Source organism: Anopheles arabiensis, chromosome 3, assembly GCF_016920715.1.
Source record: "Anopheles arabiensis isolate DONGOLA chromosome 3, AaraD3, whole genome shotgun sequence".
NCBI classification, from domain to species: domain Eukaryota; kingdom Metazoa; phylum Arthropoda; class Insecta; order Diptera; family Culicidae; genus Anopheles; species Anopheles arabiensis.
In genome coordinates, this window is record NC_053518.1 from 3,588,328 (window position 1) to 3,616,030 (window position 27,703).

Here is a 27,703-nt window from a genome sequence, read left to right on the forward strand (position 1 = left end):
ACAACGCCGCCGGCACTGCAGGTGGGCCAGCCCAGCCAAGAACGACGCCCGAAAGCGGTTGGACACTGCTTGGACCACCGTATGGTGCCGAACGATCGCCCCCGCTCGAGAAAAGTCCGCAGGCACCGCTGGTATTCTTGGTCGGGCATAATTGGATCTATAAATATTAGATTACTCCCCCAAAGACCCACCGAAAAGGGGTGCACATGGTGTGAGTGTGTGTGTGTGCAGTTGCCGCATAGTGTTGTGCCGCACCGGGTGTGCTTAATGCATTGTTGTTTGTTGCTGTTGCCAAACCGTGGCGCAGTTAATATGCTGCAGCGGCGCATGATAATGATTTGAAATTTATGGTTCGTGCGTTTTGAGATCTGACCCTCGGGACCGCGAGAGGATCAACGACAGCGAAGGACGTGTTTTTTTTTCAGTGTGCAGCTGATGGGATTGTTTTGAAGACAGTTGTGAGGCGATGTGCCCCGTAGGACCACGCCATGTTTGCACCAATTGTGCCCCAAACAATATTAAAACAAACAACTGATTCAACAGGACATACAAACAACAAAAACCTGCCGCAAAACGTACACCAGACACACAAAAACAAAGAGGCAAAGGAAACAATGCCACCCTTGAGCAGAAAAACCGGATGGACCGCATCACAGATTGTATAAATTAATTTATCAAAATAGTAGCCAAATTATGCACGGTGGGTCTCATTTTCGTATTCGTCAGCACAAGCAGCGCTCCTCTCATGTTCCCAACCTAGCCGCAAGGCGCCGTAATAGTGGAGAATGTTAGGTGCTCTGTCCCTCCAAACGCCACTCATGCATCATCCGGAAGCTTGGGACTTTGGATACGAGGGGTTTTTTTGTTGCCGTTGCCATTCCAGGGTGAAGATTTCGGGTGCGAAATTTATGTCTCCGGCTGTGTGATCGTTCTCAATATCATCCTTACCCCCACTAGCATTCTAGCTAGCGATCCGATACGGTTGCCGGCTGATGCTACAGACCCATGGTTGGTTCCAGATCACGCTTCCTCGTTGCTTCCTCCCCAACATCCCGAGGACCTGTCCCCACTGCTCTTGGGTTCGCATATGGCGCGATCGAAATATGACAGCCCCGGAGCGAGAGATATATTATTAAAATGTCAAAAATTATATGTTTCGGGGATTATAAAATATTAAAATTGGTATCGTACTTGAAATTTGATACAGAATCACCGTTCGCTACGGTGTGGTGTCCATTTTCCAGAGCTTCTCGCGTCTTGCTGTTGTGGCTTCTCGCGTCCTCTACCGTGCCTTCTCCGGGGGCGGCCGAGAAGGCGCGTGATGAGTCTCCCCCTATTTGCAATAATATGCTGCCGCACGAGGCCTGCGCGGGAACGATGATGGGGTCCGTACCGACAATCCGCCGGAAACCGGCGCGCGCAACCTCCCGCGCGACGCAAACTTGTTTGAAAAAGCTTCACCTTCTTTATGGGACACCTCCATCGCGGTGTCCACGATGCGTTCAGGTGAACCCGAAAACTGGGCACGGGTTCACTGAAACACAGCCCAAAGACAATCGAGGGGTGAAAAAAATGGAACCATCGAATAAAGACGTGGATAATAATAATTTTAACTTTTGTCCCACTGTCCCGGCCACGGAACACGCACCCTCACGACTCACGACCGCCGGGTGCGATGTGTAGGGGTTATGTAAGCTTTTAGAAGTTAATTGGCCACTCGATCTGCTGCAGATGGGAATGGGATGTCGTCCGAGACCGAGGCGTCCATATTGAAGATGTTCTACGCGGTTGGCTCTAATAAGTTACGATCCCCCCCCACAAAAAAAACCCCGTATGGTCGTATGGCGGGCAGCAAATGTGTTTGGAAGAAATTTGAACCGCTTCCTGAACTGGCTCGAAATTTGATGGTAATGATTCAGAAGTGGTTACGCATCAAATTACGACCACCGAACGTACCGGAGTGCTTTCCAAAGATGCCTATCGGCTTTGGCAGGTTGCTATAAATAATGCTGCTATCGGTTCGCTGCTACGATTTCGATGCTTCTGGTCCATTTCGTACCATGACATCAACAAAAGGTACGTCCGGTTCGTCGTTTCCGATCCACTGTTTTTCCCAAAGTCTTACCGATTAATCGCATTACGGCATGGGACTCAACGCGTTGCCTAGCTACCGATGTGAAGCTCTCTCACAGAAAATCACCGCCGCCGCCTGGGATGACAGACAGGCGGCGGTCCGTTCGAAAAAGTGATTGAATTCGTCAACTTCGGCTTTGTAATCGTGATCATCCCCATCCCCGATCGCAACAAAGTTAGGTAGCGTCGGGCTAAGCGCCAAACCGCACCGGCTCGGTCTAATGAAGTAGATTACTTTATAAGACGGTCGTATGCGTCATTTTCAATTTACTTCTCGACCGCGTACTGCCCGGGAGCGGCTCGTTCGCTCGGATCCGGCGCTACTGGTAATTAATTTCCCGCATCATCATAATTCGTCTTCGGCCTCGTATGTTACCGTCGGTACCGGTCGGTAGCAATCTCAAGCCCCAAATCGGAAATGTCTTGCTGGAGGGCGGACGACGATGATGGAATATTCATTCCGTTCTCAAATCCCCTCTTTCCTGAGCGCAAATCTGTTAATCATCCAAGAGTGATCTCGTAACATCTTGGACCAGTCGGTTGCGCCGGAAGGATCATACAACTGAAAAGAAGTAATATCCATCGTACTGGAGAGTTTTCCTGCTTGTGGCCTTATTCATGCCCTCCTTTCTTGGAGATGCATCGGACAGGAAAACTGAATCAAAGTCCACGGCACCACGAACGGAAGCAGCGGTGGCTACCGAAACCCAAAAAAGCTCATCTCTCTCTCTACCAAGAGTCTTCCGCCGGCTTCTTTGCACGATCATCATCGCTTGTTAACGAATGCGTAGCGTATTAATTAGCTCGGTTGATTAGTGTGTATGTAAAGGCGTGGTGTAATTAAAAAGGCTTGAACAATCTGTCTGTACATTGTTGGGTTTATCTTGGTGGTTGTGTAAACTCAACACTCGAGCCGAGTTTTAGCCCCATCCCGCTCCTGTATCCTGTGGCTATTCATTACCCTATCAGCTCGATTTGATCTTTATCATTTTGGGCTACCGTCCCAGATTCAGCAGCTCAAGCTCACCCATCCATTTGAGCCAGCGCCAAAGAAAAGATGCAACGGCAGTAAAAACGGCAACAAGCAAAACGTGACGGGAAAGATAAACAAATTCGTTCGGCAAACAACTTTATCTCGTCTCGTCCGGTTGCCGGGATAACCTTCGGGAAGAAAGGATTGCTCTACCTTCGGCGAATTTGCGTGCCTCTTGGTCTCCCCGGGCATCCGCGAGGGGGCATCATTAACGCACAAGTGCTTCCAGTGAAATCGTGTCCCACCTTGGCCGGGACCAGCACACCATATCTGCGGACAGAAATCAACGAAATTATTAATCACTACCAATCTTAACGAGTAATCTTGGGACTACCTCTGTGGCTCCGCGCACGGCAAAATAGCAGAACCACTCGAAGCAGTAGTAGCTGGCGCTGAAATGCAGGGTAGCAGATTTTAGGCTAATTCCTTGACACCAACCATCACGCTACGCGCGGTAGCGTCACATAACGGACGATTATTTGGAAGCGCAAAACGGAGACAAATAACGGCCCCACGATGTCTTGGCTGCCGACCGGTGAGTAATACCAGATGAAGCGATCGAGCAATCCTGATGTCTTGTTCGAGATATGCAGCCTGGGTCTGGGAAGCTGTTGCTTCCTGATTAAGATCAGACGAGTCTTCCCATACGGTGATTCCTTTCTTGTTTGTACGATGACTCAAGATCGCTCCCAAAGACTTCTGCTCCACAAAATTAGGTCTAGCTTTAGGTTTTGATGGGGAAAGATCATCTCAAAGCCTTTGTTGGAATACATGATTTTACATGCACACACATGCACCATGTTAGTGGCACACTACGCGTGAGAAAAGTCACCCAACGAGCTCGGTTTACCGTCCGTCTGCTGCCCGGCCCGACACCATTCGTCCGATTATTATTTCTTATTATTATTTCAGCTAAACATTGTAACCATCCGCCCCGCAGCCCGACACGCGGGTGTCGATGGAAGATGAAAAGGGCCGGCTGAAAGGCGATCAAGCGCGTCGAAGCTGATCGATCGATCACCCAACAACAACCACAAACAAGCGCAACAACAACAACAACAACAGCACGCCGCGGCTCTACAACAATGATGAGGTGCGCACGATGCCTGATGATGACGCTGTTTGATCGCCGTTTGATCGCCCGATTGGTCATCGTGTGTCATTTTTAATAATAGAAATATTAACACATTGACCGCGGTCCGCGTGCCCGGTGGGGTGACCAGTGCCAGTGCGGTGGTGGTGGTGATGGTGGTGAGTGACGATATCAAAATCGAAAGATCTCAACGGGCAGATGAGAAACGAACCCGATAGCTTGGCGTGCTTTTCCGCGGCCGGCCGGACGGCCGTTTGATCGAGCTGTGTGGCGCACACGATCAGGGCGATAGGGGTATCGGTTACCTGTGTATCACTTCAGTTCCCCTCTCCCACGTAGTGATGGTGGCCACTTATGCTGGAATATTAACACCGGCCTCCTTCGACGGCTTGCCGAAAGCGTCCGGGCGCGTGAGCACACTCAACCGGATCGAGAGACCAGACGCTTCGTTGGTGTGTTATTTTATCACACTTCCACTTTGTAGTGTAGCGCGGAACGCGGGCCTGTAAGCGATACTCGACCAGCCACGTTTAGTGTTAGCTGCCATTGCATCCTCTTCCTTCTCCCTCGCCCGGCGCTGCGTCGTCGTCGTCGTCATCCGTTACAATGCACTGGTACTTGATCACTCGAAGCACCCGGCACACCGTTTTCAATAGACTTCACGGGCTGCCCAGCCTGCCGACAGCTGACAGTTGCGTTGCCCACCCTGTGACAGCATCCCAACCTTTCCGGCTGGGCCAGAATTCGGCAGATCAATCGGCCAGCTCGATCGGCAGAGTTGTCGAAAATACTCGATACGGGCATCGAAGCATCAACTTATGCTACTCATCGCGGGCCAAACACGGGCTGCTTCCCACATCGGCACTGCCTTCGCAGCAAGATGCAACTCACTAGCGACGACGAGTGGCGCACTCGATGCTCGATTGGTCAGCTAAATTCCTGTGCGATGAGTTGTCGGATCAACACTCCGGACCCCGAGGGCCAAAGTGCGAGAGCTTCAATCACTCCTTGGCGGGAACGCGGTGAAGATGAGACGCGGTGCTGAAGATCGCGGTAGTGGGTTTCACCTTGTTTCCTTTTTCCCGTGAGTCATTCGCTCAGCTGCTCCCAGCTCCATCCCGCCATGACGTTGGGGGAAAGGCGTGAAGGGGAATTTTATGTTTCAAACACGCTCAAGGATGTGACTAAGTAACGATCGGTTTTATGCAGTACATGTGATCGCTTGTTTCTGTCAACGATCGTGTGTGCAGAGGTGACTCTTCATCATTCTGTTGGTCATAAATTCCAACCAGTAACTGTTGTTAGCAACCGAGTCTTTTGATGTAGGTGATAAATCTGCATATGTCGAAAACATTTCGCTTCAATTGTTTTCTATTGAGATTGTCATCTTTGGAAGTAATTTTGTACAGAATGTGCTACCTACCTTCCAACGAGGATTGGCATACTGCAAACACACGTGCGACCCTTCACTTGCAATAAATTACGAACAATTGCTTAATCTTTCTTCGTCGACACATGCCAAACCTCACTTACCCCTTAGTGCCTCTCCCAATTCCCAGACAGATCAATTTCATCCCGAAATGGTCACACGCAGCTCACAGCGCCTTGATGAGTTTCGAGATACGTTTCGTGTCGAAGCTACCAGCACGATCAAACTGTGCACATCGAATTGAAGTTTCCGAAAACAAACCCAGCAGGGCAGCGTGCTTGTTGCTGCTGCTTCTACGAACGAATTTCTTCCAACCTCAAGTACGGTAGCAATCACACCAACACTACAATGGAACGGTGCGTTTTGTATGCCAGCACAAAACAATCGCTCACACAAAAAGAACCTTATCACTCTATGGGGTCGTTACGGTGTACAATCGGACGGTGTTTCCTCCTGCAGGGGGAGTGTGATATCACGCTAGAATTCTATTCAACTGTGGTCGCTGTGGAGTACATTCGCTACGGTGGCAGTAAAACGAACTGGCAATTTCGTCGAAAGCAAGACGTCTGCTGTCTGTCAGCAGGTGGGCTGCAGCCATCGCCGAACACACCACACCAACGCTCGTCAAACGATCGCAAACGGACATAATTTATGATGTTTTGACTTTGCTGTGCAATTTGGGCGTTGGTTGTATGGAAGGTTTTATGACACTTTCAAAGCAGTAAAACGGTGCATCGTAGTCGTATATCCTTTCGAAAGTTGAAAGCATGGATGAAAAATCAATCCAGACGGGTATGCTCGATTGAGCTGAATCGTTTCACACTGTAGACATTGGAAATGTTCGCAATTCGCAACTCTCTGTGGCATCGACGGAACCGCAACTAATGGATCAGAATATTTTTCATTCATAAAATTATGAATCACTGAGTTTTGCTCATCGCACAGTGTGTTACAGCTTCCATGAATTCGGTTTTTTTTCGGTATTCATTCATTGAAATGCGCTGCGTTCGTATGGCGTCCAGCATTTTTAGGCCACATCCGGTGCGATGTGGTCGTGCGATGAAATATGGTTCCGATGGAATCTAATTTAAAGTGACTTCCAGCACCACCGAACGTCTGAAATTCTCCGACGTCGTGGACACGATGTGTGGAGGTGGAAGGAGGACCTTTTTCCTCTGTCCAGTGGACATTCACCGATAAACGGAACGAAGAACAGAACGAAAGACGATAGAGAGAGAAAGAGAGAGAGAGAGAGAGAGAGAGAGAGAGAGAAAAAGACGCGACGAAGCGAATCTAACAGCGCATAAACGGGAAAATATTTATGTTATGATTATTGAGATTGGCGCAAAGAGCTCCCGCTGTGACGCGATTTTCGTTTGTAAATTGCTTTTCATCGTCTGTGCAAGCGAGGGCTACATGTGCGCTGAATTGCGTTTATTTGGGGTTTGAGAATTTCGTTCCTTTTTTTGTTTTTGATATCACTTGGCAAGGTTTTTTTTTAATAAAACATTTCTGTCCCATTCACCAGAGAAAGAAAACAGCAGAAAGATCGAGTAGAAAGAAATTTCAATATTCGAACGAATGTCATCGTGCTTACCTTTTATACACCAATCCATATGTCATCATAAAACAAACCAGAAAGGAATAAATGAAAAAAACAAGCTTTTCTATTTCAATTTTCATGGCATATTTTGCCAGCTCTTTACTGTTGCTAATAATATTCAAAATTGTTTGCAATGCATTAAATGTACGATTGATACACTCCTTCTGCCACGGCACGCACACACACACACACGCATGAGTTGCCGTTTTTTTCACACAAATTTGCACGCACAGACCTATTGCCGATGGATTGGAGTGATTGTTCGGTTCTGCTTTCAGTTAAGACATACATTTCCGTTTTTGCTTAGTAGATTGTTATACTCTGATGTCATACTGATGAAGTAAGCATTATTGAAATCGTTTCTTGGGCGTATATTGAAGAGACAGCAGTACGCACAGTACCCAAGTTTGGCACCTTTTTGGGAGCAGTCACGCTACAAGAATACAGCGCTGTGCTGTGGTAGCCTGGATGAACGGAGGGCAGGGATAAAAGGGAAGGGGTTTCTCGTTTGTATCGCCAGTTTATTGATCAATAAGCTGATTGCTCGTTTGCTCGTATGCTGTGCTGACATTGCTACTAACATAATTACAGCAGACTAGAATCTATTCTAAGCGCGGTTTTAACGTATTAGTCTAGGGAAAATAATTAAAAAGAAAAGCTGTCACTCTCCGCAGCTCGACGTCATCACCGTCGGATGCGAATCTGGAAACGGAAGGAAGCGTTTGACGTAGAAGGAGCACTAATACCTAACCCTGTGAAATGAACGACCGCATGGGTCCGTGTATCCCACGGCCTATCAGTTGTGAATGTAAGTGGTTTACACAGCACGGTCAATGCACAACCTCCAAAACTACATCGAAATATGAGAAAAGTTAAGTCACACGGAGTTATGAATGATGATTTACCATTTGCGGATTTCTTTTTCTCTTTCCCTCTCCTTCTCTCTTCTCCACATGCACACACACACGCACAAACACACACTTTTCTATCGTTCCCTCTATTCCGGGCGACAGTTCCGGCGATCTTCATGACGACGAAGCACCGACGATCGCAGTTAATAAAACCTGATGACAGGATCCTTTCTTCGCCCCGCGCTAACGAGTCGCTAATGCCGGCAGGGTATTGTGATGCAAATTTAATTTTACCTTTTTATCGGTGATCATGGATGGTGGAGATAAGTTGCGCCGATGATTCTCTCACATCAATCAACGGACGATCGTTGGCTCATCGGGCCATCCTAACCACAACCAAAGACGACACACCGTGCGCAAGTACGAAATGGCATGTTCCGGGTGGCAACGGTGGAGGAAACATGCTCAGCAACTTTATTGGATGCCGTTAGTGCAAATGACCACTCTTGTGCGTGGTATGGAATTGGACGGGTATGCGTGTTTGCGTGTGTTGCGAGTGTATGTGGGAATAGGCCAAACATTATCCGTGCACAAGTTTTAGCAGCGCGTGTAAAACGGGAGATAAATCATGGCATTGGCAAAGTGTGAGGAAAAGGCGGGTCGGATCGTGGAGTTCGGTGTTATGCCTATTGCTACGTTAACCTTCCTACTCTATCGCTTACAAATCAACAATCATAACTGGGATAGTGTAGTATATTAATACAACATATAAGTCCTGATCGGTGCTCTTCCATTGTACGCGTACAAATCGTTGTTTTGATTCGTAAACTCATGTTTCTCTCTTCCTTTCCTTTTTAAAAGCTGTCTCACGATCACTCACGATCACCGATCACTGTTTGCTGTGTTTTTTTGTTCAAGCATAAATTAGTAGTAAAACTTAAATAGTGGGTCAATCAAAAATTGTGCCGCTCCAGACGCGCGCGCGCAAACTCTTAAAGTAGTATGATTTTGATTTTGTGCTTATTATAGGCCCATTTTTGCGAGCTCTCTGTTCTCTCTTCTATCAAACACAAGTACAAGTCAGCATAATTTTGATTCTGTGTGTCACATTGGGTAAGATATGTACAGATGGAAACGACTCCGGTTCGTTCACATTCTTCGGACACATTGGCGCTTCGAGAGCGTCGATGCAAACAAAAATACGATACGTTTAATGCTCCCCACTACTCGTTAAGCGTTAGAATCTTATTTAGAAGGAATATTGTACATACACATAAAAGGCCGCAACTCGATGCTCTTTTAAATAACTTATTCCAACCGCACCTACTACTGCTTTTTGTGAGTACATCGTCTTCCACTGTGTCCACACGGCCTGTGCTTGCCGGGCCTCGGAATCACTCTCTCTTTCTCCTCTCTTCCTCTTGCGTATGCCTATCTTTAACGCACATCCCGCTCACGAATAATGTTGATGCTTGCTTGACAATAATAATAATAATATAATAATAATATAATATAATATAAAAATAATGTATTACGCGTAGCTCTTTATCTTGTGAGCGTGTTTTTTGTGTTTTGTTTTGTTGCTGAAATCATGAACTCATGGGTAGGGGGTAGGATACGAAATCTTAATGCATCTTTTTATGTGTTGTAAAGATTTAGCAGAAAAAATAAAGTAAAAAAAAACAAGACAAGCAAAGGTAAAGCAATCCGCCGAAACTAGAGCTCAGTATGCTCGATTGTTGTTACCGTTCATTGTCCTATCCATATGGATGGATCTGTCCGTGGGTGTGGTTGGAGGGAAAAAAAAGAGAAAGAAAAAGAAAAAAATACGAAAAACAGATAATGGTGATTTGTTTTCTGGTTGAGCTTTTTGTTTGGTTGAGATTTTTTTTTGTGTTTTGTTGAGAAGGTTTTTTGGTCAATCTAATCAAATAATAGAACAGAAAACAAACTAAGTACCAGAAGAAACACTCTCACAATCGAAAGAGAAACAAAACCGAAAAGCCAAACAGAACCAATACAGCCGAGCAATACACATTATTGTATTAGCGGGTAAACTACATAATTTTGGGTGCAAAACATTGAAGCGGAGAGTGGGAAACGGAAGGAATAAACCAACACGCTGGCAAGGGTCCATTTGCAAGGAGTTAAGGAAGGAAGGAAGGGAAGGATCAGAGCAGGCTGTGTGCGACTAAGTAGTGTGCGGAAAATGATAAGTGGCTACTAGTGAGCTAGTGAGTGCCCCGAGGTGATTGAGTGTTAGATCAGTAATTTTGTAATTTTGCATCGAAAGCTACGGTGATGTTTGTTTGTTAAGTTGTTGTTGAATTTTTGTTTTCATAAATTTTGAGATAGTTGTGTATGTGCAGTAGGTTTGTGTGTGTGTGTGTGTGTGTGGATGTGTGTGTGTGTTTGTTTGGTGACGGTTTTGTGGAGTGATCATTGCGTCATTTGTGTATGGTTAGAATGACGGCACATTGTGCCCCACACCGCTACTCCGAAAGGAACACCAGCCCGGGTACGTCGATGATACCAAACTATATCACAAACATAAACCTTAGCAAACTAATAGTAGAAACAATTTTGAGACCGAAACGTCCCGAGTGTACGAGTGTTCCTTCCGGGGTGTGCAGTGTGCACGATCGCCTGTTAATGTAAACGGTGTCCTTCGATCGTCATTCGAGATGGATAATTTTGAAAGCCTTTTTCCGAAACATTGCCCACCGAAACCGATCGCGACTGTTTCGATTGGCTGTGTTTTTTATTCGAAACAATTCGACGGTCCGTGTGGATCGACATGAACATGAGTCCTTTTTTTTTGGTGTGTGTATGTGTGTCTCTGTGTGTGGTGTTTGTTTGTGTCACTTTTTGGGCCAAAACAGATCGGTTTGAGTCGGGTTTTCTTGCACTTGCATCGTGCTCGTGGTTGCAGACGCCGCGTCCGCGTAGTGATGGAATTCCGGTTCCGACATTTGATGAAAAGCGTCGCTTAGCGCAAAGGATGGCAAAAAGGGGTTGGTAGAAAAGGGTAGAAAAGGGAGGGAGAAAAATGCTATTGAAAAAAAAACTTTATGGCGGGTAAGGAACTGTACTGTAGTAAATTTTGAAGTTTAAACAAACAACAATTCAAACATAACTGCGAGAGAGCGGTACAAATAAAATAAAGTTAAGAACATCAAAAACATTCGCCATTTGGAAATTACAATGAAAGCAATTCAATCAAACAAAGGCACAAAACAAATTGATGGCTTGTGAAGGTGATGCGGTTACTTATAAACATTAAACGGACAATTATCGCAGAACAGTTATGCTTACGTTAACAACGACTCGCGATCGCGTGCCTGCTCTGCTCACTCTCTCTCTCTTTCTCTCTTTCATTCTGACACAACTGCTAAAATCTTTTTACTTCTATTACGTTTGCTTGTCTGCTGCTGTGCTTGGCTCACGCTACACACGGCCAGACACGCTGTTCTGTTATCCTGCTAAGATGTTCCTTACACCGTTCGATCAGTCGCCGCCGGTGCGATTTGTAGATCCTTTTTATGTTTGCACACTTCGTGTTATCTCGTCAACGCATATGCCACGCTTTTCAACTTTAACACATTTCGCTTGACACTAGCCTTTCCCAGCCCTGTTCTTGTAATCGGCATTCTACACCGCTAGGCGAAAGGCTACACGATCCACTCGATCCCACACGGGCTGCTTCGAGCAGATCTGCTCACTTTTCACTCCCCTAATGCTGGGAGATTCAAAGTAAGTAGTTAGTGTTTGCTCTCGGTTCTGGTGTTGTGCTTTCCCCGGGTGCTTTTCATTTTTTGCTGTTTTGGCGTGTTGTCCCGCTTGTCTCGCAGACAAGTGGCTTCAGCTTAAGTACCCACACTACACAGGTACACACACACATGGGTCGTTTGTTTCGCTCCAGCTTTTCATTACTCGCTTTAGTAAGGTTTGGTTCTTTGCTATTCACCATCACGCTTTGTGTGTATGTTTATGTGTTTTTTTTTTCTTTTTTTCTGTTTGTTGTTTCGTTGCTCTATTTATATACGGTATATTTATATGTTTCTCCATCACCCATTTGTTGTTTAGAAGTTTTTATGTTGGTTGATTGGTTGGGGTTTTACTTTGAGTGGTTTGTTGTTTTTTATAGATATATGTGTATATTTGTCGTGTAATAGGTATGTGTTTTGCAAATAAATGAGTGTAGATCGAAGGGAAGTGGGTTTTTGTTTGTTTGTTTGTTGTTTTCAAATAGTGCTTACCGCCAAATACATTGACTGCATCTGTGGGAAGAAAAGGAATAAAAAGAAATGAGAAAAAACGAGATAAAAGACATTAATTAACTTCATATGAACAACATATCAGCACTACAATGGAGTAACGTTTTAGCAAAACTGATCAAACGATCGTCGCATTCTGGTTAACATTATAAAAGACTTTCAGATTGATGCTCTTTCCGAAGGATTTCTCGTCATCCCAAAAAAAAACGAACAGAGAAGACACAACAATTATTTTATCTACCGCGTGCGGTGACCGATCATGTTACACCATCAAACGATGCCTCGAAAGACACGACACAAAACATAGGAAAGCAACAGTGCAGTGTGTCACGCCGCTTTGATCAAGTGTGTTACAAGCCATCAAGAAGCGTGAGAAAAGATTCATCTCCGTGTCATCTTGGAACGCGGTACCGTCACACATTCCTCTCGCCAGTTGAAGTAAGTCCCAGAATAAGAAAGATGACTAAATGCTAAACCAAAACCTTTTAAACTAGCAAACCCCACAGGGAGAAAGCTGTTATTTTAGCGAAATAAAGCATTGGATGAGCTAAACAAAAATGAATGCTACATTGGCATACTCGGGCGAGAACACTACGGCAACGGAACTGCGAAATAGAATTGTCATATGTAAATCAGTCTGCCATGGGGACCGTGGACCTTGTGCACGGCTGAAGGTGGACGAGGCCTGACATACGATACGTTTGGTCGTAACTTATCAACGGTGCGTTTTATTACTCTATTTCGTTTGCCACAAACTCTCCCGGCGACCTGCTTCTTCCAGCCCAGCGAGGTGGCGAGTCAACTTCTAAAGCCAACTAGTTCGTTCCTAGATTCTTCCCCAGCACACACATGTTATGTTTGCTCTCCCTGCCCAGTGTGGTGATGAATGAACGCTAACCTGAATGAACGATCGGTCCCATCCATGGGCTTGAATGAGCCGTTGCCGAACAATCTCCGTACAAGATTATTCAAACCCGATTGTCCGATTGCTTAATCGTCAAACACGGCCAATCCAGTTGTGCCCATCACTTTCTTCCCTCATCTCATCTAGCTGCAAGTGATGCGTGCGGGCCTGCACACACACACGCACACACTTTGCTCAAATATTAACCTCCAACAAACGCACCGACAAGTGCCGACACGCCGACACGTAATGGTGTAAGGTCATAAAGCTTGGGCACTGATAAGCGCAACACCACTCGTAGATAACCTCTCTCCCCCCTTCGTGGGGTTGTTGTTTGAAGTTTGCCGCCCCGTTTTTTCGTCCCGAATAAGGACCGGAAGAGACTAGCTGGCCGTCTCGTGTCGTTACATGCAGGGTTGACGAAAAATCCCATCGGCACAACACAACAACTCGCAAACGATAACGAATCCGCTAAACGAGACGGTTGTTGCAGCGTTCTGCACGAACCACCAATGGTTCGTACCTTTTTCCCTCCGCCACACGCGCGCTATCGACCCAGCGATAAGTTGCGGCTTTTGCAGCAACAATAACAACAACAACAACAAAAACGATCATGTCCAGAGGATGTGTATGTTTTCCAAATAATCCGTACAACAATGTCAATATTGACACGCACAACAACGACGGCCGCAACAAAACGGAACGGTCGATCGAGGTTTAGCCGATCGAGGCAAAGACCATGAGAAGCCAACCAAAGCCCGTGAAGAACCGGCAAAGGAATTGAAAAGCAAACAGAAACACACTAACAGCCCTACGGCTCAGACCGCAAGCCTCGAGCTCCTTGGTTCCCCCAGTGTCGTGGGTCGCGTGGAATCGCGTTGCCGTAATAAAGCGCATTGATCGACAAAAAGCGTACCGCCGGAAAGATCTGTTCCGATTCCGTATCGATAAGCTTGTGGATTGTGGAATAGATTGCCCAATATTGCGTTTCTCCCCTATGGGACACTTACCTGTGCGAGCGTAGATTGTCCTGCCGCTTAAAGTATTTGCCGCAAACCTCGCAGGAGAACGTCACCTCCGGGCTTTTGTGCGTGCGCTCGTGGATCATCAGGTTGTACGGTTTGGTGAAGCGCCGCTGGCAGTACTTGCAGACGAATTCGCACTTTGGTCGCATCTTGCGACGGAAGTCGGCCCTACGGTCGTCGTTGTCAATACGCATTACCGCAAACATGGTGGTGGTGTATGTTGCTGGCGCGTCTAATGTAAGGTGTTAATGCTTTACCGGTGCTCGGTGCTCCGGTGGTTCCGTCGGCCGCTCGGTGAAGATCGACGCTCTGTCGGTGATGATGCGCGCTGTCTGTCTGTCTGTCTCTCGCTGTCTTGCCCCCTTTGCTGGGTGGTGGGATCGTCTCAACTCCTATCGCCTACGTGCCGGGACGGGTGTAAGCCGCCGTACCAAATCTCACTCAATCGGGGCCACAATGTGTTCCGCCGGAACACGATGATTAATGCCTGCAGTAAATGGGGATGGTGTGGGGGGGGGGGGGTGAGGGGAAAGAAATAAAGCGTTAAAATAAGATAAACTACTGGTGAGCGTAAAAATAGTTGATGGCGTTTTACGCGCCAAAGGCCAAGCGCCCCCGTTACCAATTGGTACGAGGTTTTATCTAAATTGCTGCAAAATTCCACCTCCACCGCAAGTGTGTGTGTGTGTGTGTGTGTGTGTGTGTGTGTGTGTGTGTGTGTGTGGCGTAGCGGTTGCGTGAATATTTGTGTGATATTCGGTTGCGCTAGGTCGGTTTGGTGCTGCCGGTGGTGCCTGTGCAAACGATCATCAGCACTAACGACCACTGTAGCGGCATAAAGGGGAGCACGCAGTGTTGTACACACAGTTTACACAAGGTGGCTGCAATAGATTGCGAACGCCTACAATCAACTGGATGGATGAAATATGAACTGCTGCCCCGTCAGCAACCTCATTTTTCATCCGGCAGCCTCCCTTTCTTGAAGCGAGCATCAATACAATGCATCTAGTCTCCTACGTATTGGCTCGGATTGTTTACCCTCTTTCGAGGGCAAAGCGTACTAATTTCAAAGCCTTTTTAAATTTATGACCAATCAGGTTGAGGATTGCTTTTTTGTTGTTGTATGTTGTTGTTGTTTGTTGTTACTTTACCAACTGTGCGATCTAGAGCGTTTCCTTCCATACGATTAATGCAAACTACACTTCCTGCCTGCCACAGACACCGGTCGCAATCGTGACGCGCTACCACATTTAATGGACGATATAAACTTCTTCCCTCCGCGACATTGGCTCGAGCTGTGTCACTGTCACATGGGATGACCTCCAGCAACAGCAGCAGCCGCATCTCATCATTCCCAAACCCCCACATGTCTGCATCTCGGCGTAACCTTCACACTGGAGCTTTTGGAGCAATAAAACACTCTCGTCCAAGGAAGGCGCAGAGGAATACTGTGATAAATGCTACCTCACAGCGGACACTGAAACGGACACTCAAATGGACACTTATGCAGTTTTGTTGCTTCCCATTCGCCTAGCCCCTTCCTGCTGCTAGTTGGGTTCGATTTTTTGTTCGCGCTTAGGAGCTAGATAAATCGAATAAAAAAACGATTTAAGCTACCTTTACTGCCGGCTTCTCGAATTTGCCCTTGCCCACTGATCTCCGACACTGATAAGCGCCCATTTAGCGAAACCACCTCCTGCATGCAATCGTGGCAATTGCTCGCATCACCCGACCGTCACACAGACGGAAGCTTTGCTTTCATTCGAGACGAGATTGTCGAGACGCCGGGGACTGGTAATGGGACATCGTCATTCGCTTTTTTAATCGATATTGGCGCCGTTTATGATCCATCCACGATCGTTTGCTACCATTGTTTGTTACCGTCCGTCGGTGCCAGCGGCAACGATTGCGGCCAACGCACAAACGCCACGTTTGGCTACGGCAGCATCAAATTAGTGATCGTAAACATCGGATCTACGTGCGCGCGGCCCGCCACGCATAATCGCGCATCGCGCAGTGTTGATGACCTGTTCCACAAGCCGGAAACTCGTTTCCGTCTAGCCACCGGTTTTCCTACGCCCTGTGCCGCCACGGTAACTACCGGTCATCTCATCGTGGGCTTTGAATGATGTGATCGGAGATCGTGAAGGATATATGTACACCTCCTCACTCAGGTGTCTTAAGTGGGTGTCACTCTTGGAAACGAAGGGTCACGCAGAAGCGTATCGGAAGCTTATTATTATCCGAAATGGTTACCAAAGTAGTTTTTGGATGAATGAAGTTTTTTTTTTTTGCGCACATCGTTTATCAGCTCGATATCGTTTTATCGCATTCCTTCAGCGATACGATCGCTTGCTGCTGTGAGCTTTCGCACCACTAATTGATTCATCGCGAAACAGATAAATAAGCCTTCCCTCGCAGTGGGACGCTTGTCAAAAGTTCCACAGCAGCAGCAACCAAGCACACAACCAAACAAAAAATACTCCAACCCACTGGAAGGCTGGAAACCCCACTGCCATGCAGCATGCAGCACAGGGTCTGCTGCTGCTGCTGCTACTACTGCTGCTGCACTTCCCTTGTCAAGATGTTGCTGCCTTGTTAGCTACCGGAATGGAGGCGCGTGATACTCCAATTGCGCCCCGAAAAAAAAAACACACACACACACACAAATCGGTAGCCCGGAAACGCCACAGCCGTCTCCATGGTGCCCTGCCAGAGCTTAACGATCAAACGGCAATCGGTCGGAGTCGAGGGCTGATGCAATATAATTGAAATTTATTGCCCCGAAGCCGTGGGTGGGAAATTAAGTTGCTTATAATTTATGTCAGATTTGCGCCCAGGGGATGATGCTCAGCCGGATCGCTGGTAGTAGTTGGCGCACTAATGGTGAACCCTGCCTAAATGCCAAGCGGCGTGCTAAGCGGTGTGTTAATACAGGAGCTACCGCTTGGGGTTTGGGGATGACTGATTTTTCGAACGAAAAAGAATATCCACGGTCAGATTCGGGAGGATTATGTGAAAGAATGGAACAAATTTGATTCCACAAATCAGACAGGATGTGCCAGGGAACAGGTGTTGAATGACTCGCATCACACTGAATGATCTTTCAGCTGAATGTGAAGAACCCACAAACGGTGGTAACTTTAGCTTCAAATTCATTCCTTCGTAACCTACAGAATGACATTCGATCTTCTTCTGAGCCTAACCGCACACGCGCTCAAATTGCTTCAAATCACCTTTTGTGTTAAATTCTTCATAATCGACCAAACAAAACCCGATCCAAACGTTTAGACATTTGTCACAAAACGCAACGCAATCGCTGACGTACACTGCTGACGCTTACTTAACACGCGCACAGCCGTGATTCATAGTAACCGACGGGACAGACAAAGAAACACCGTCAAGCGTCAAAGAAGGCGACGACGACGACGACTACGACCAACAGGCACCACCGTCGCTGACCTTCCATGACGTAAGGGTGGCGCAAGCTGCGGAAGGCTGCTTTTTGTACCACCCGAACCCTGTGGCTGCTGCTCCAACCTGTGTCATTTTTCAAACCGTACTAAACATGCGCACCCTTCCGAAAGGTCTCGGACACGGCGGCGCGTAGTTCAATCAGTGCGGTGATTCAGTGCCGTGGTTGTTTGCGCCCTAACCATGCGTGTGTTCCGGAGGTACACACCACTGACCTCTGGGGGACAAGCGGGAAACACCGAAACCGCGAGGGGAAGTAATTTGCCAACGGTCGTCGCGGCTTAATAGCCAACCCATTAGCTTGTCGCGCACTCGGCATCCCAAACCATTAAAGTCTCTCTCCCCGCGCGTCCCCGTCATACGGGAATTGGTAGCATTTGTGTTCGTTTCGGTTTGTATGAATTGGCTGCGGAATCCGTATTTACCCTGACGGTCAACTTCTCACCTCACCGTTGGCGGTGCTTGTTACCGTGGCTTGATTGCATTATTTCATCTATCTTCCCACCACCACCACCACCACGACAATATGAGTCATCATGCGCGTAGCGGCTGTTGGGCAGATGTTTAACATCAAGGGGTGATAATAATCCTCTTGCAATGTAAAAACCGAAAGTCTATGTTGTCTGCTTCTTCGATAGCTCTGCTGAAAGACCACCCCGAACCGTCTCGGGGTGGGTCTAGGGGCACTATTGCGCAGGGTCTGGTTGGTTCATTGTTTCGGTTTTCGGTGCTCGATGGGTCAATCGAGGGTTAGAGGCTTCATAAAGCGACGGATCTCCTGGTGAGAGAAGTTGCCTTTGCCTTTTGCTTCATCACATAGACACACACACAGCTACAAGCAGGACTCATAGACTCATAGAGATTGCCAATCATGTGGTTTTTTGGGTCAAAATACACAAACAAAGCAGCATCCTGGGCGCTCCTTTCGTGTGCTGTTTTTTGGTTGGCATTGCATGAGTTTGTTTGCCATTTATAGTTCCACAAAGGCTCATCAATGTGTTTAGTTATTGTTTCCTAATGGCCCAAAGACAATGCTCGCCATGAATTGTACTGCACAAAAGTGAGCTGTTGTGAGTACGGTTTGGGAAATTCTCGAAATTTTGAGACAACTAAATTGAGAACAAATGCAACAATGAGTCGCTTGGCAAAATTCACACCGAACCACACACAGACCGGATGAAGTGTCCATGAATAACGAACCAATTTCTTGCACAGTCAACCATAAGGGATCAACATTCAACCGACGACCCGAGGCGCTTTTGGAATTAACTTGTGGCAAACGAGGGCGATAACAAGGAAGAGAGCATTGCATTACGGAATTGCCCACTTCACACCGCCGTGTCTATGTGTCGTGTAAGAAGCCAGGCGAAACCCAACCTATCGCCTACGACACATCCATATTGCTGCGTTGCAACTGTGACTTAAGACCTCTCAGCTTCTCAACGAGCAGCGAGGAGGAAAGCCACACCGAACAGGGGTGGCAAATGAACGAGCGTACACACATCTTCCCACCGTGTACGCGTCCTCATCATCATAATAAAGTGCATTCGTCTTGTAAGGCCCATGGCCCCCGTACACCCGACGCTTGCGTCTGCTGCTGCTGCTGCTGCTGCAGTTACGAAAGGCCGCCGCAGCCAGAGTGCAACATTCTGCACATTCCAAGCAGTGTGCGCAAAAGGCGGAGGTACCGGCACCACCGTGTTCGAAAATGGGAAGTGCCGAGTTGCAAACAGTGTTGGACATGAAAATCTGCTGTTAATTTTTAAGCGTAACGCTTGCGCCGACGGTTGAGCGGTAAGCGGCGTGGTGTTGTCATGCGCATGCGCAAAAAGCAACAAAAAAACGGGGATGTTGGCGAGAGCACTCGGCTTGGTGTGTGCCCTCGGCCGACAACGATCCGCATCGGGTGGTCTTGGTTTTCGATGTGCAACGATTTTTGCGTACACAAACGCAGTCGGAGCTGGGGTCGGGGGCCCTGGGACGACTACAAGGGACATCGGTGATTAATGAGCGGAAAACGAGGCCGGTTTTTCTCCCATGTTTTGTTTGCTGCCTTCCCCTCGGTAGAAACTGCAGCGAATCCCACCTGTGTGTGGCCATTTTTCTCTAGCTCATTTACGGGCTGGCAAAGGTCGAAAGTGTCTAATTGTTGTGCACTTGGTGGTGTACCGTGAGTCGAGTGCAGTGCATCGAGTCTCGATTTATCATACTTACTTAAACACTGGGAAAAGAGATATTGGAATTTGGAGGATTTTCCATTCCAAACATTCCATCAACCACCATCAATTTGTGCACCGAAGGGCGATGAATGAAGCGAACACCGATTTGTTCCACATACAATCGATTCGAATGATTTATTGAATCGCTGAACAGCTCGAGCCACTTCATTCACAAGTGCACGCATACGCAACCGATCAATTGTTTGCACGCACGATCATTCAAAGGCTCAATTCAGGAGCAGCCAGCCTAAAGAAATGGCTCAAAAGATTCTTTTTCTCTTCCTCTCTCTCTCTCTTGACACAGCAAAAAAGGATATGAAAAATGACTCCACACCCACTTGTGGTATGATGATACTGCAGATTCCTCTCGTCTACCATCGGGAGATGCATTCCTTTATCCCGAACACTGCATCCTTTTATCCTTCCATTTGCTTCCTTTTGTGTGTTTCAATCCTCTACCCCATTCATGGCCGTTTGGTGTGCGTGGCCGTGTACGACAAGCAAGGACAATCAACGCCGCCTTTCTTCGGAATCACTTCTGCGGCTTGAAGTGCGATCAGTTTTCGGTTGTCCGATTGAGTGGACTTGAACATCGAGCCCAAAACGTCAACACTCGAAATAAAGGGGCTTGCGTCCCGGGCAGCTCAGCTGTGGCTCGTGTTTTTCGTAACGTGTGGGATGCAATGAGAAAGTCCTAGAACCATAAATGGAATGTCAGGCAAGGCATTCAATCGATTCGATCTCTCTGTGAAGATTGGAACACACTTGGTCATTTACAGGTGAAGACATAGAGTGAAGAAATTTCTCTTCTAATCGAACAGCACCGAAAGAACATGATAAATGAATCAGGTGACTCAACAAATTATTGCAATAGGTTTCACCTTAAGGATGGTCCAAGAGCTTTTACAGAGGATCTGTGTGGTATGAATGTCTTTATTCGTTTCAAACTTTTAAGTGGGATGCATTCGTTGGTTTTAGCGAGGAATCTCCGACAACTGCGCATGAATGCTTCATATAGCTTCAAGCAGATACTTTCGCAACGCAGTTCAATCTAACGAAAATGTGTCACAACTAGACCAGCCATCTCAGAAAAGGCTTCCCACGCGATACGCGTTTCTAGTTCAGGCCAAAAATATAACACGCACACACACACGCAGACCCATCACAGAAAGAGGCACGCTATAAATCTCAACCGTCACAGCATCAGCGTCATCATCGTCATCGGTGCCAATTTTGGCTGCCAGTTTTGGGCCCCACGGCCACGGGTGCCACCAATAAATTAGCTTCAACTTTTGGAGCATCGCGACGCACGAAAGTAGGGAACTCAAATGAATGATGGCCAATGGCGCACACATACACACACACAAACACGATCGAGATGGGTGATTTTACGACATCCGCTAGATTCGAACCACCGTGCAACGTTAACGGGAAAACGCGCCTCAAACTGGTTCGACCGGACGACCGGGATTGGTTCATCAAAGCGGAAGTAATGGGCCGATGGCGGTGGCCGTCGGCAAACCATGATCGTGTCACCACCACCATGGCCGGTGTGGCGTTTGATCTGTGCCGAGCTCAGACACTAGTACTACTACTACTACTACTACTGGCTCTACTCCATCCATTACGCTTTACCGGGAGTCACCGTGTCCCAAACAAACATACAACGAGCTCTTATCTCATACGAACGCCGAGACCGGTAACTACCGATTCGCAAAGTACTTTGGCTGCAGGAAACAAAAAGTCCCCCTCCGCGCCCAGACCCTCGCGTTGGCGTTGAACAAGATTTACTTTTCTACCACTCTCGCGTTCTTGTTCTTTTTGGCTGCTCTCAAACCACCCCCTTTTTGCAAAACAACCATCAAACAACTGTCCGCCTAATTGAGGGAACATGTAGCGAAACATTGGTTTTCGGGTTACGGCAACTGTCGCTCGTCGCCGCCGCCGACGACGACGCCGCCGATGACGAAGACTCCCAATGACGCGATAGTGATCTCGAGTGTAGATGGTAAAGCATGTTGAACGGCGAACGGCTTCCACTTTTGAGTAGAGCGTGCTGTAATTGCCCTCCTTCGCGCCCGATAGATGACTTCATCACGTGACGATTCTATTTATTATATGTTTAGGAGAAAAGTGGCGATAACGAATGCTGTTAACGGTTTAAAGTGTTAAATTATAGAGATAAAGCCACGCTTCTTTTTACAGTCCAACAAACCGAAACCTAACCGATCACGAGAGTGCGTTATTCAAACGCCAGACGATCGCCATCATGCTTTTGCTTCCGTTTGGTTTGGTTTGCGCCGTTTTCTCTCTTTCCCCTCATTGGCTACTGTGCTGCGGGCGGGCACGCGCTACCGGCATTACGCGCGCGGTAGCATTAGCGCGCCCGATCGTCTTGTGTATGTGTGTGTGTGTGGCTGCGCGCACGTGCTTGTGCTTGTGTAAAAGCTCCGTTTCCACGCAAAAGGGGAAGCGTACGCGGGCTAAGAAGACAACTACACCGCAGCATCCAAGCAACCGAGCGCAACTGCTACTGGTTTTCTCTCGCTCGTTCAGCTACCTGGCATCGGCGGAACGAGCGCACACAGCAGCACACGCACGCAGACCCGCCCGCATGCTATCTCTTTCGCACGCGCGCTGCAATACGGTAGCCATTGCGTAAAACCGGTAGCGCCATTTGCCGTGACGCGATTCGTTCCTTGCGCCTGCGTTCACCGCGGGCGAGATTATTACTTTCCACCGAAACGGTAGCAAATGGAGGGTGTTGCCGATCAAATGTGATCCACATCGACGGCAAACAGCGATGGAAGATGTCGCCAAATCGTTCGTTTTGTTAGTTTGAGCTGGAATTGTTCTAATTGTTAAACCATCCATACTAAACGAGTAAAAAAATGCTTAAGGCACATTAGCCGTCGGCAATTTGACATTGCAGTTCCATCACAAAAACCTCCCATTTGAAAGGCGTTGGAACTGTATCCATTGCGTAATTATTCAACAAAAGAAATATAATTTGTGCAACCAACAACTATGCTCTAATTTAATGCTTTTTTACTTACCTTTCGGGTGATTGGTTTTACGTCGCAATAGTCTTGACGCAACTGCCCGCCTGATATTATCAAGCGGCTTTCCAACACTTAAATCCACTCGTGGAGTCGTTTATTAAAGTGCACTGCTCTTCAAAGCTAGCTTTTAAAACCCGCTTTTGTGTCACTTTTTCCTCACAACTTCCTGATTCGGTCACGATGCAATAGAACTATTCACACGTTTGTGAGGAAAGTATCATCCTTTTACTTGCAAAAAGAATCCATCACTAAATTGGCACGATCTTTTCCACTGTTTGCTGTGGTCGAAAAACCAAAACCGTTTCACTTTCACCAGCTGCAACGCCTGGGTGAAAAAATCACACAAAAATAACACGAGCTCGGGAACTCTGAAACTAACCGACACGTTTGTCCGACAAGCGTGTGTATATTATTGAATCTGCGTTTGCGCCGTTTCGATGCAATCACTCCAAACAGGGGTACAAAATTTCTCTCGCTCTGCTCGGCTCAGCTCAGCGTAGCTCGGGACGAAGCGTTCTCGTTCGATCGAGTTCGAATGATCGTTTAACGCACCCGTGTCGGCGCTGGTATATCGATAGGTCCCCGGGATCTGCTGCTTCTGCGCTGCTGGTATATTGCTGCCGTGCTTGTTGCTGGTGTGCTGCCGTTGCTGCTGCCGCTTACTGCAACTTCCGTACGTGAGCGGATGGGATTGGTTACTGGAATTGACTTCTCCGGCCCGACCTGGGCTCGCCCCGTAATGTGTAAAGCGAGAGCGGGTGCGCGCGCGCGCGCCTTTTCAGTGGGCCGACGGCAGGGGCTCCGAACGGTGCACGAGGGACGAAGGGTGATGGTGGTGGTGGTGGTGCTGCTGCTACCAAAAACCCGACTCGCCTATCGCTGTGTGCGTGTGTACGTGTATGTATAGCTGCTTAGTAAGCGCTGGACCTGGTGTCGAGCGAATGTGTGTGCGGCTTGCGCTAGTAACAGAAGTCAAAAGACCTTTCTGAGCAATAGTAGCCCCGCTTGACTGCGGGCTGCGATGTGATGTCGGGCGAGCAGCGTACACATACACGCACACACACACACATCGGAGCACAAAACACCGGGGGCTGATTTCGAGCGTGCGAGCGAAACGGAGCGAACGGTGATGTTTCGGTACATAAAGCGCAAAGGCCAGGCGTTTGTTGATCTTCACGCTGAAGCGAGAAACCAACCTCGAAACGAACCGGAGCGTGACAGAGAACGGGAGAGAGTGAGCGAGCGAGAGAGACTCTAACGACTGCAGGGGAAAAGAGCGAAGTTTGAGATCAACCGCTGAGCAGGCCATGCTGGGCTCCCTTGGCTTTTTGTGTGTATCCCGATTGATGTATATCGGCACCGTGTTGTGGGCATTTACACGGCCCATGGCCAGTGTGCAGGGTTAGCTCAAGCTGAGAAAGGGAAAGAGAGAGAGAGAAAGAGTACCTTCTGGAAAGAGAGTCGGTCAGGCAGGCAGCATCAGCCCAAGGGACGAAGACGCATCGTGCGAAAGAGAAGGCCCGATCCCCTGGTGGACAAAAGAGGCAGGGAGCACACGGCCCACACGGCAGATAAGTGGCAGGAGCGGCTGAAAGAGGCCGGCCGCCGGCGGTCGGCGTGTGAGGTGTGAGAAAGGGGCTACTCGACGATGCTGCGCGCGCGTAGGACGGAAGAAGATTGAAACCGAAATAAATGGTCTCGAGCTGGGCTTTGCTGGAGGGTGGAGGAGTGAGGGTGGAAAGAACGAGATAGCAAGCGCTCGACGAGTGCCTTAGAAACTAGTAGCCGTTTCATTGATGCTGCCAGCCGTCGTCCCTGCTCATGCCACGCTTCCCTGTCGCCGACCCACGCATTGAACACGCAAAACGCAGGAGCCGATTCTCCCGGGCACCTCCACTCATCATTCAAAAGGGGTGTCGGAGAGATAGCGGGCAACAGAGGATGAACAGGAGGGTGTATATAAAATATTTATGTAAAACGAGAGCCAACTCCCCTGCGGAGCGAGCGACTCTTTTCGAGCAGTTTTTAGATACATCGGAAGGCAATCGGACGGGACGGTTCGCGGCTGCGGATGGTAGGGCTGCTGGTAGGAGCGGTTTAATCTGGGAGATTAACGCTACCGCGCAGATCACACAATTAATCCATCCATTCGATTGCTCGCGTTAAATTCGTTTTACCAAAACGCAAGCCCGTGGCGCAAACGGCCAACGGAACGGTCCCGAAACGGAACGGCGAGGGCAAAAATGGCGAACGAGAGAAAAGTAGGCGTGGCTTTCGATTGCGCTTTGCGTTTGCGCTTGGCTGGTTGGGGGGATTAACAAAAAGGGAAACAATTGTTTACACAGCGCAAAGGTGGCCACCAGCTTGAAATTCCGGACAGGGTTCGTGGATTGTGAAATAATGTTATGCATGTATATAAATATTCTTGCTCCATTGAGTCAATATTTCATCTTTATGAGAATCTTAAAGGCATTTCGTCGATTTGATTCCCATTTCTTTTCATCCAATTACGCCAAATTGTGCATACCATCATCTCGTTTTCGCCCATACATTCCTCAGGGAACAATTTACCGTCCACCAAGATCACGCCACAGGAAGCTGCGCGACTGCTGGGGCACATAATTCTCCCTTCGCCGTGCTCCACCAGCAAAAGAGCGGCAGCAAACGTAAAACGGTTAAGTGCGAGCTGCCTGTCTTTACGCGCGGCTCGCCCAATAGAATGCACAGCCGTCAGCATATGCAAACGGTCCGATACATAATGTGAATTTGCCCCACCGCAGCACGGGTACATAGCGTGCGCGCTCGCGTGTGTATGTGTCGTGGTTTCGGCATTCAAGCGCGTCCGTTCTTATGTACCGAGCTCTGGGGGTAAATGCTTACCGGTGTTGAGCAGACGGAGAAGATTCTTCTCTGCATCTCTCACTCACACGTATCCCGCCGCAGTACACATTAGCGAGCGGACCGGCCACCGAGCATAAACTGTCGCTACCGTGCGACGCATTGCGACGCTTGCCGTGCGGCTGTGTGCGTTTTGCTCTCACACGATCGTACGAGATAGCTCAACCAGGGGGACGGGAAGGGTGGTTTTCGGGGCTCACGAACGAAACAGAGTACGATAAATTTCCCTTCCCCGCTTTCCGTGGGTGCCTCCTTTGACGGGCTGACGGGACGGACGGTGGGGACGGTCTCTCCCACAGCCTGAAACGGTAGCACCAGGAATGGCTCAACGCAGCAGTGGCGGCAGGGGAATATCGCGGAAAAAACGGCTTTTTATCTCTTCCCTTCTGGCAGCAGCGAGTCCGCTGCTTGCTGGTTGGTTGAAAGGGTGGTCGGATTTTATCGTCCACCGATGTTCGATTGGTCCATTCCGGCGAGGTGATGCGGTATGAGGTCCGGCTGACACGTGGCTGTGTGTGTGGGGTGGGTTGCAGGAGTGGCCCCCTTCGCATGCGCGCGCTCTCGCACTATGACTGGATCCCGGGGGAAAGCTTGCCGTTACATCCTGCTGTTCGAGTTTCGGGGGAACCTGAAGCTACCTGAAGCACGATTAGGCTGTGATGAATTAATTCGCCCTCAGCGAGCTGCTTTTTATGCTTTCAGCTTCCCTGCTTTTCGGGAGATTAGAGTGGAAATAGATCTTTATTAGCGCACAATCAAGATCTGGTTAGGCGAGATTGCGTCTTAAAACTAGCATAATTTGTGAAACTAGTTGAGGGAAATGCAAATTCTGTCTTGTGTCTTATTTGGGAAATGCTTGGACACCTAAGTCCTTTGTATATTCGACCAGAGACATGTGTGAGAATAGTGCTCTTATCTTTCTAATATATTTCTATTATTGGAATCAGCTTGTCAGCACGTTCATGCAACACCAAATCCATGGCTCTACCCAAAGAACGTCCCACGAGAAACGATTTATTCGTGATGGAAAAGCTTAACTGAACTCCATTCGCCATTTAGGGCCTCGATCATGTTTCTGACGATAATTCTTTCGCTCTGCAATATTCAATCTCAGAAACTACTGATAAACGAATGCTTCAACCCAACACAGCACTTGCTTCTACCGTTCGCACCGCGAATACCTCTCATGCTGATTGAATAAGCTCCACCAGTGCCACCGTCCAAGACGCCCGCACGTTTTCATTGAACCTGCTGCACCCTTCCTCACCATTGCGTGACACTAAGTACCGAATGATGAAATTATTATTATCATTTCCTCCCGTGTATGTTTCGCCCCCAACCCGTGCACGACTGCGGCTCTGCAAAAATCGATTAAGCCACCGCATTCGAGCTTCTTTTAATGGTTGCTCGCTATCGCACTGCCGCAACGGCTACCATCCATCGTGCGCTGGCAGCTACCAGCTACTCCTGTGTGGGAAATCCTGGGAAGTCAATCCAAGCAGGCCATGCGCGAGCCCATCAACTGTACCGCCGACTGGTCACTCTCCCGTGCCGTGTGATCTTCGGAGGAATCACAAATGAACTGCTTCGAGCAACCGTTGCACCCTGCAGCGATGCAACGGTCATTATAAACGAATGAAAATATTCGGAACAATTTCCACCCGCTTATGATTGACATCGACGTGACCGACCGAGGGGGAAG

The 27,703-nt window shown here is 48.1% G+C and overlaps 1 protein-coding gene across 2 annotated transcripts; it reads right to left on the reverse strand.

Moving 5' to 3' along the window:
* Positions 1–7,351: 7,351 nt before the first annotated feature.
* Positions 7,352–24,063, reverse strand: LOC120901407 (protein drumstick). Of its 2 annotated transcripts, XM_040309325.1 has the most exons (4): positions 23,098–24,063; positions 14,334–14,835; positions 12,402–12,422; positions 7,352–9,917 (listed from the first exon to the last, which is right to left on the reverse strand). In XM_040309325.1, exons 2-4 carry the CDS (start codon positions 14,552–14,554, stop codon positions 9,866–9,868), a joined length of 294 nt encoding a protein of 97 aa, XP_040165259.1. In that variant the 5' UTR covers positions 14,555–14,835; positions 23,098–24,063; the 3' UTR covers positions 7,352–9,865. The 2 variants fall into 2 exon arrangements, with proteins under 2 accessions (XP_040165259.1, XP_040165260.1); XM_040309326.1 differs by having other exon boundaries at positions 7,352–12,422; positions 23,098–24,058.
* Between the last annotated feature and the right edge of the window lie 3,640 nt (positions 24,064–27,703).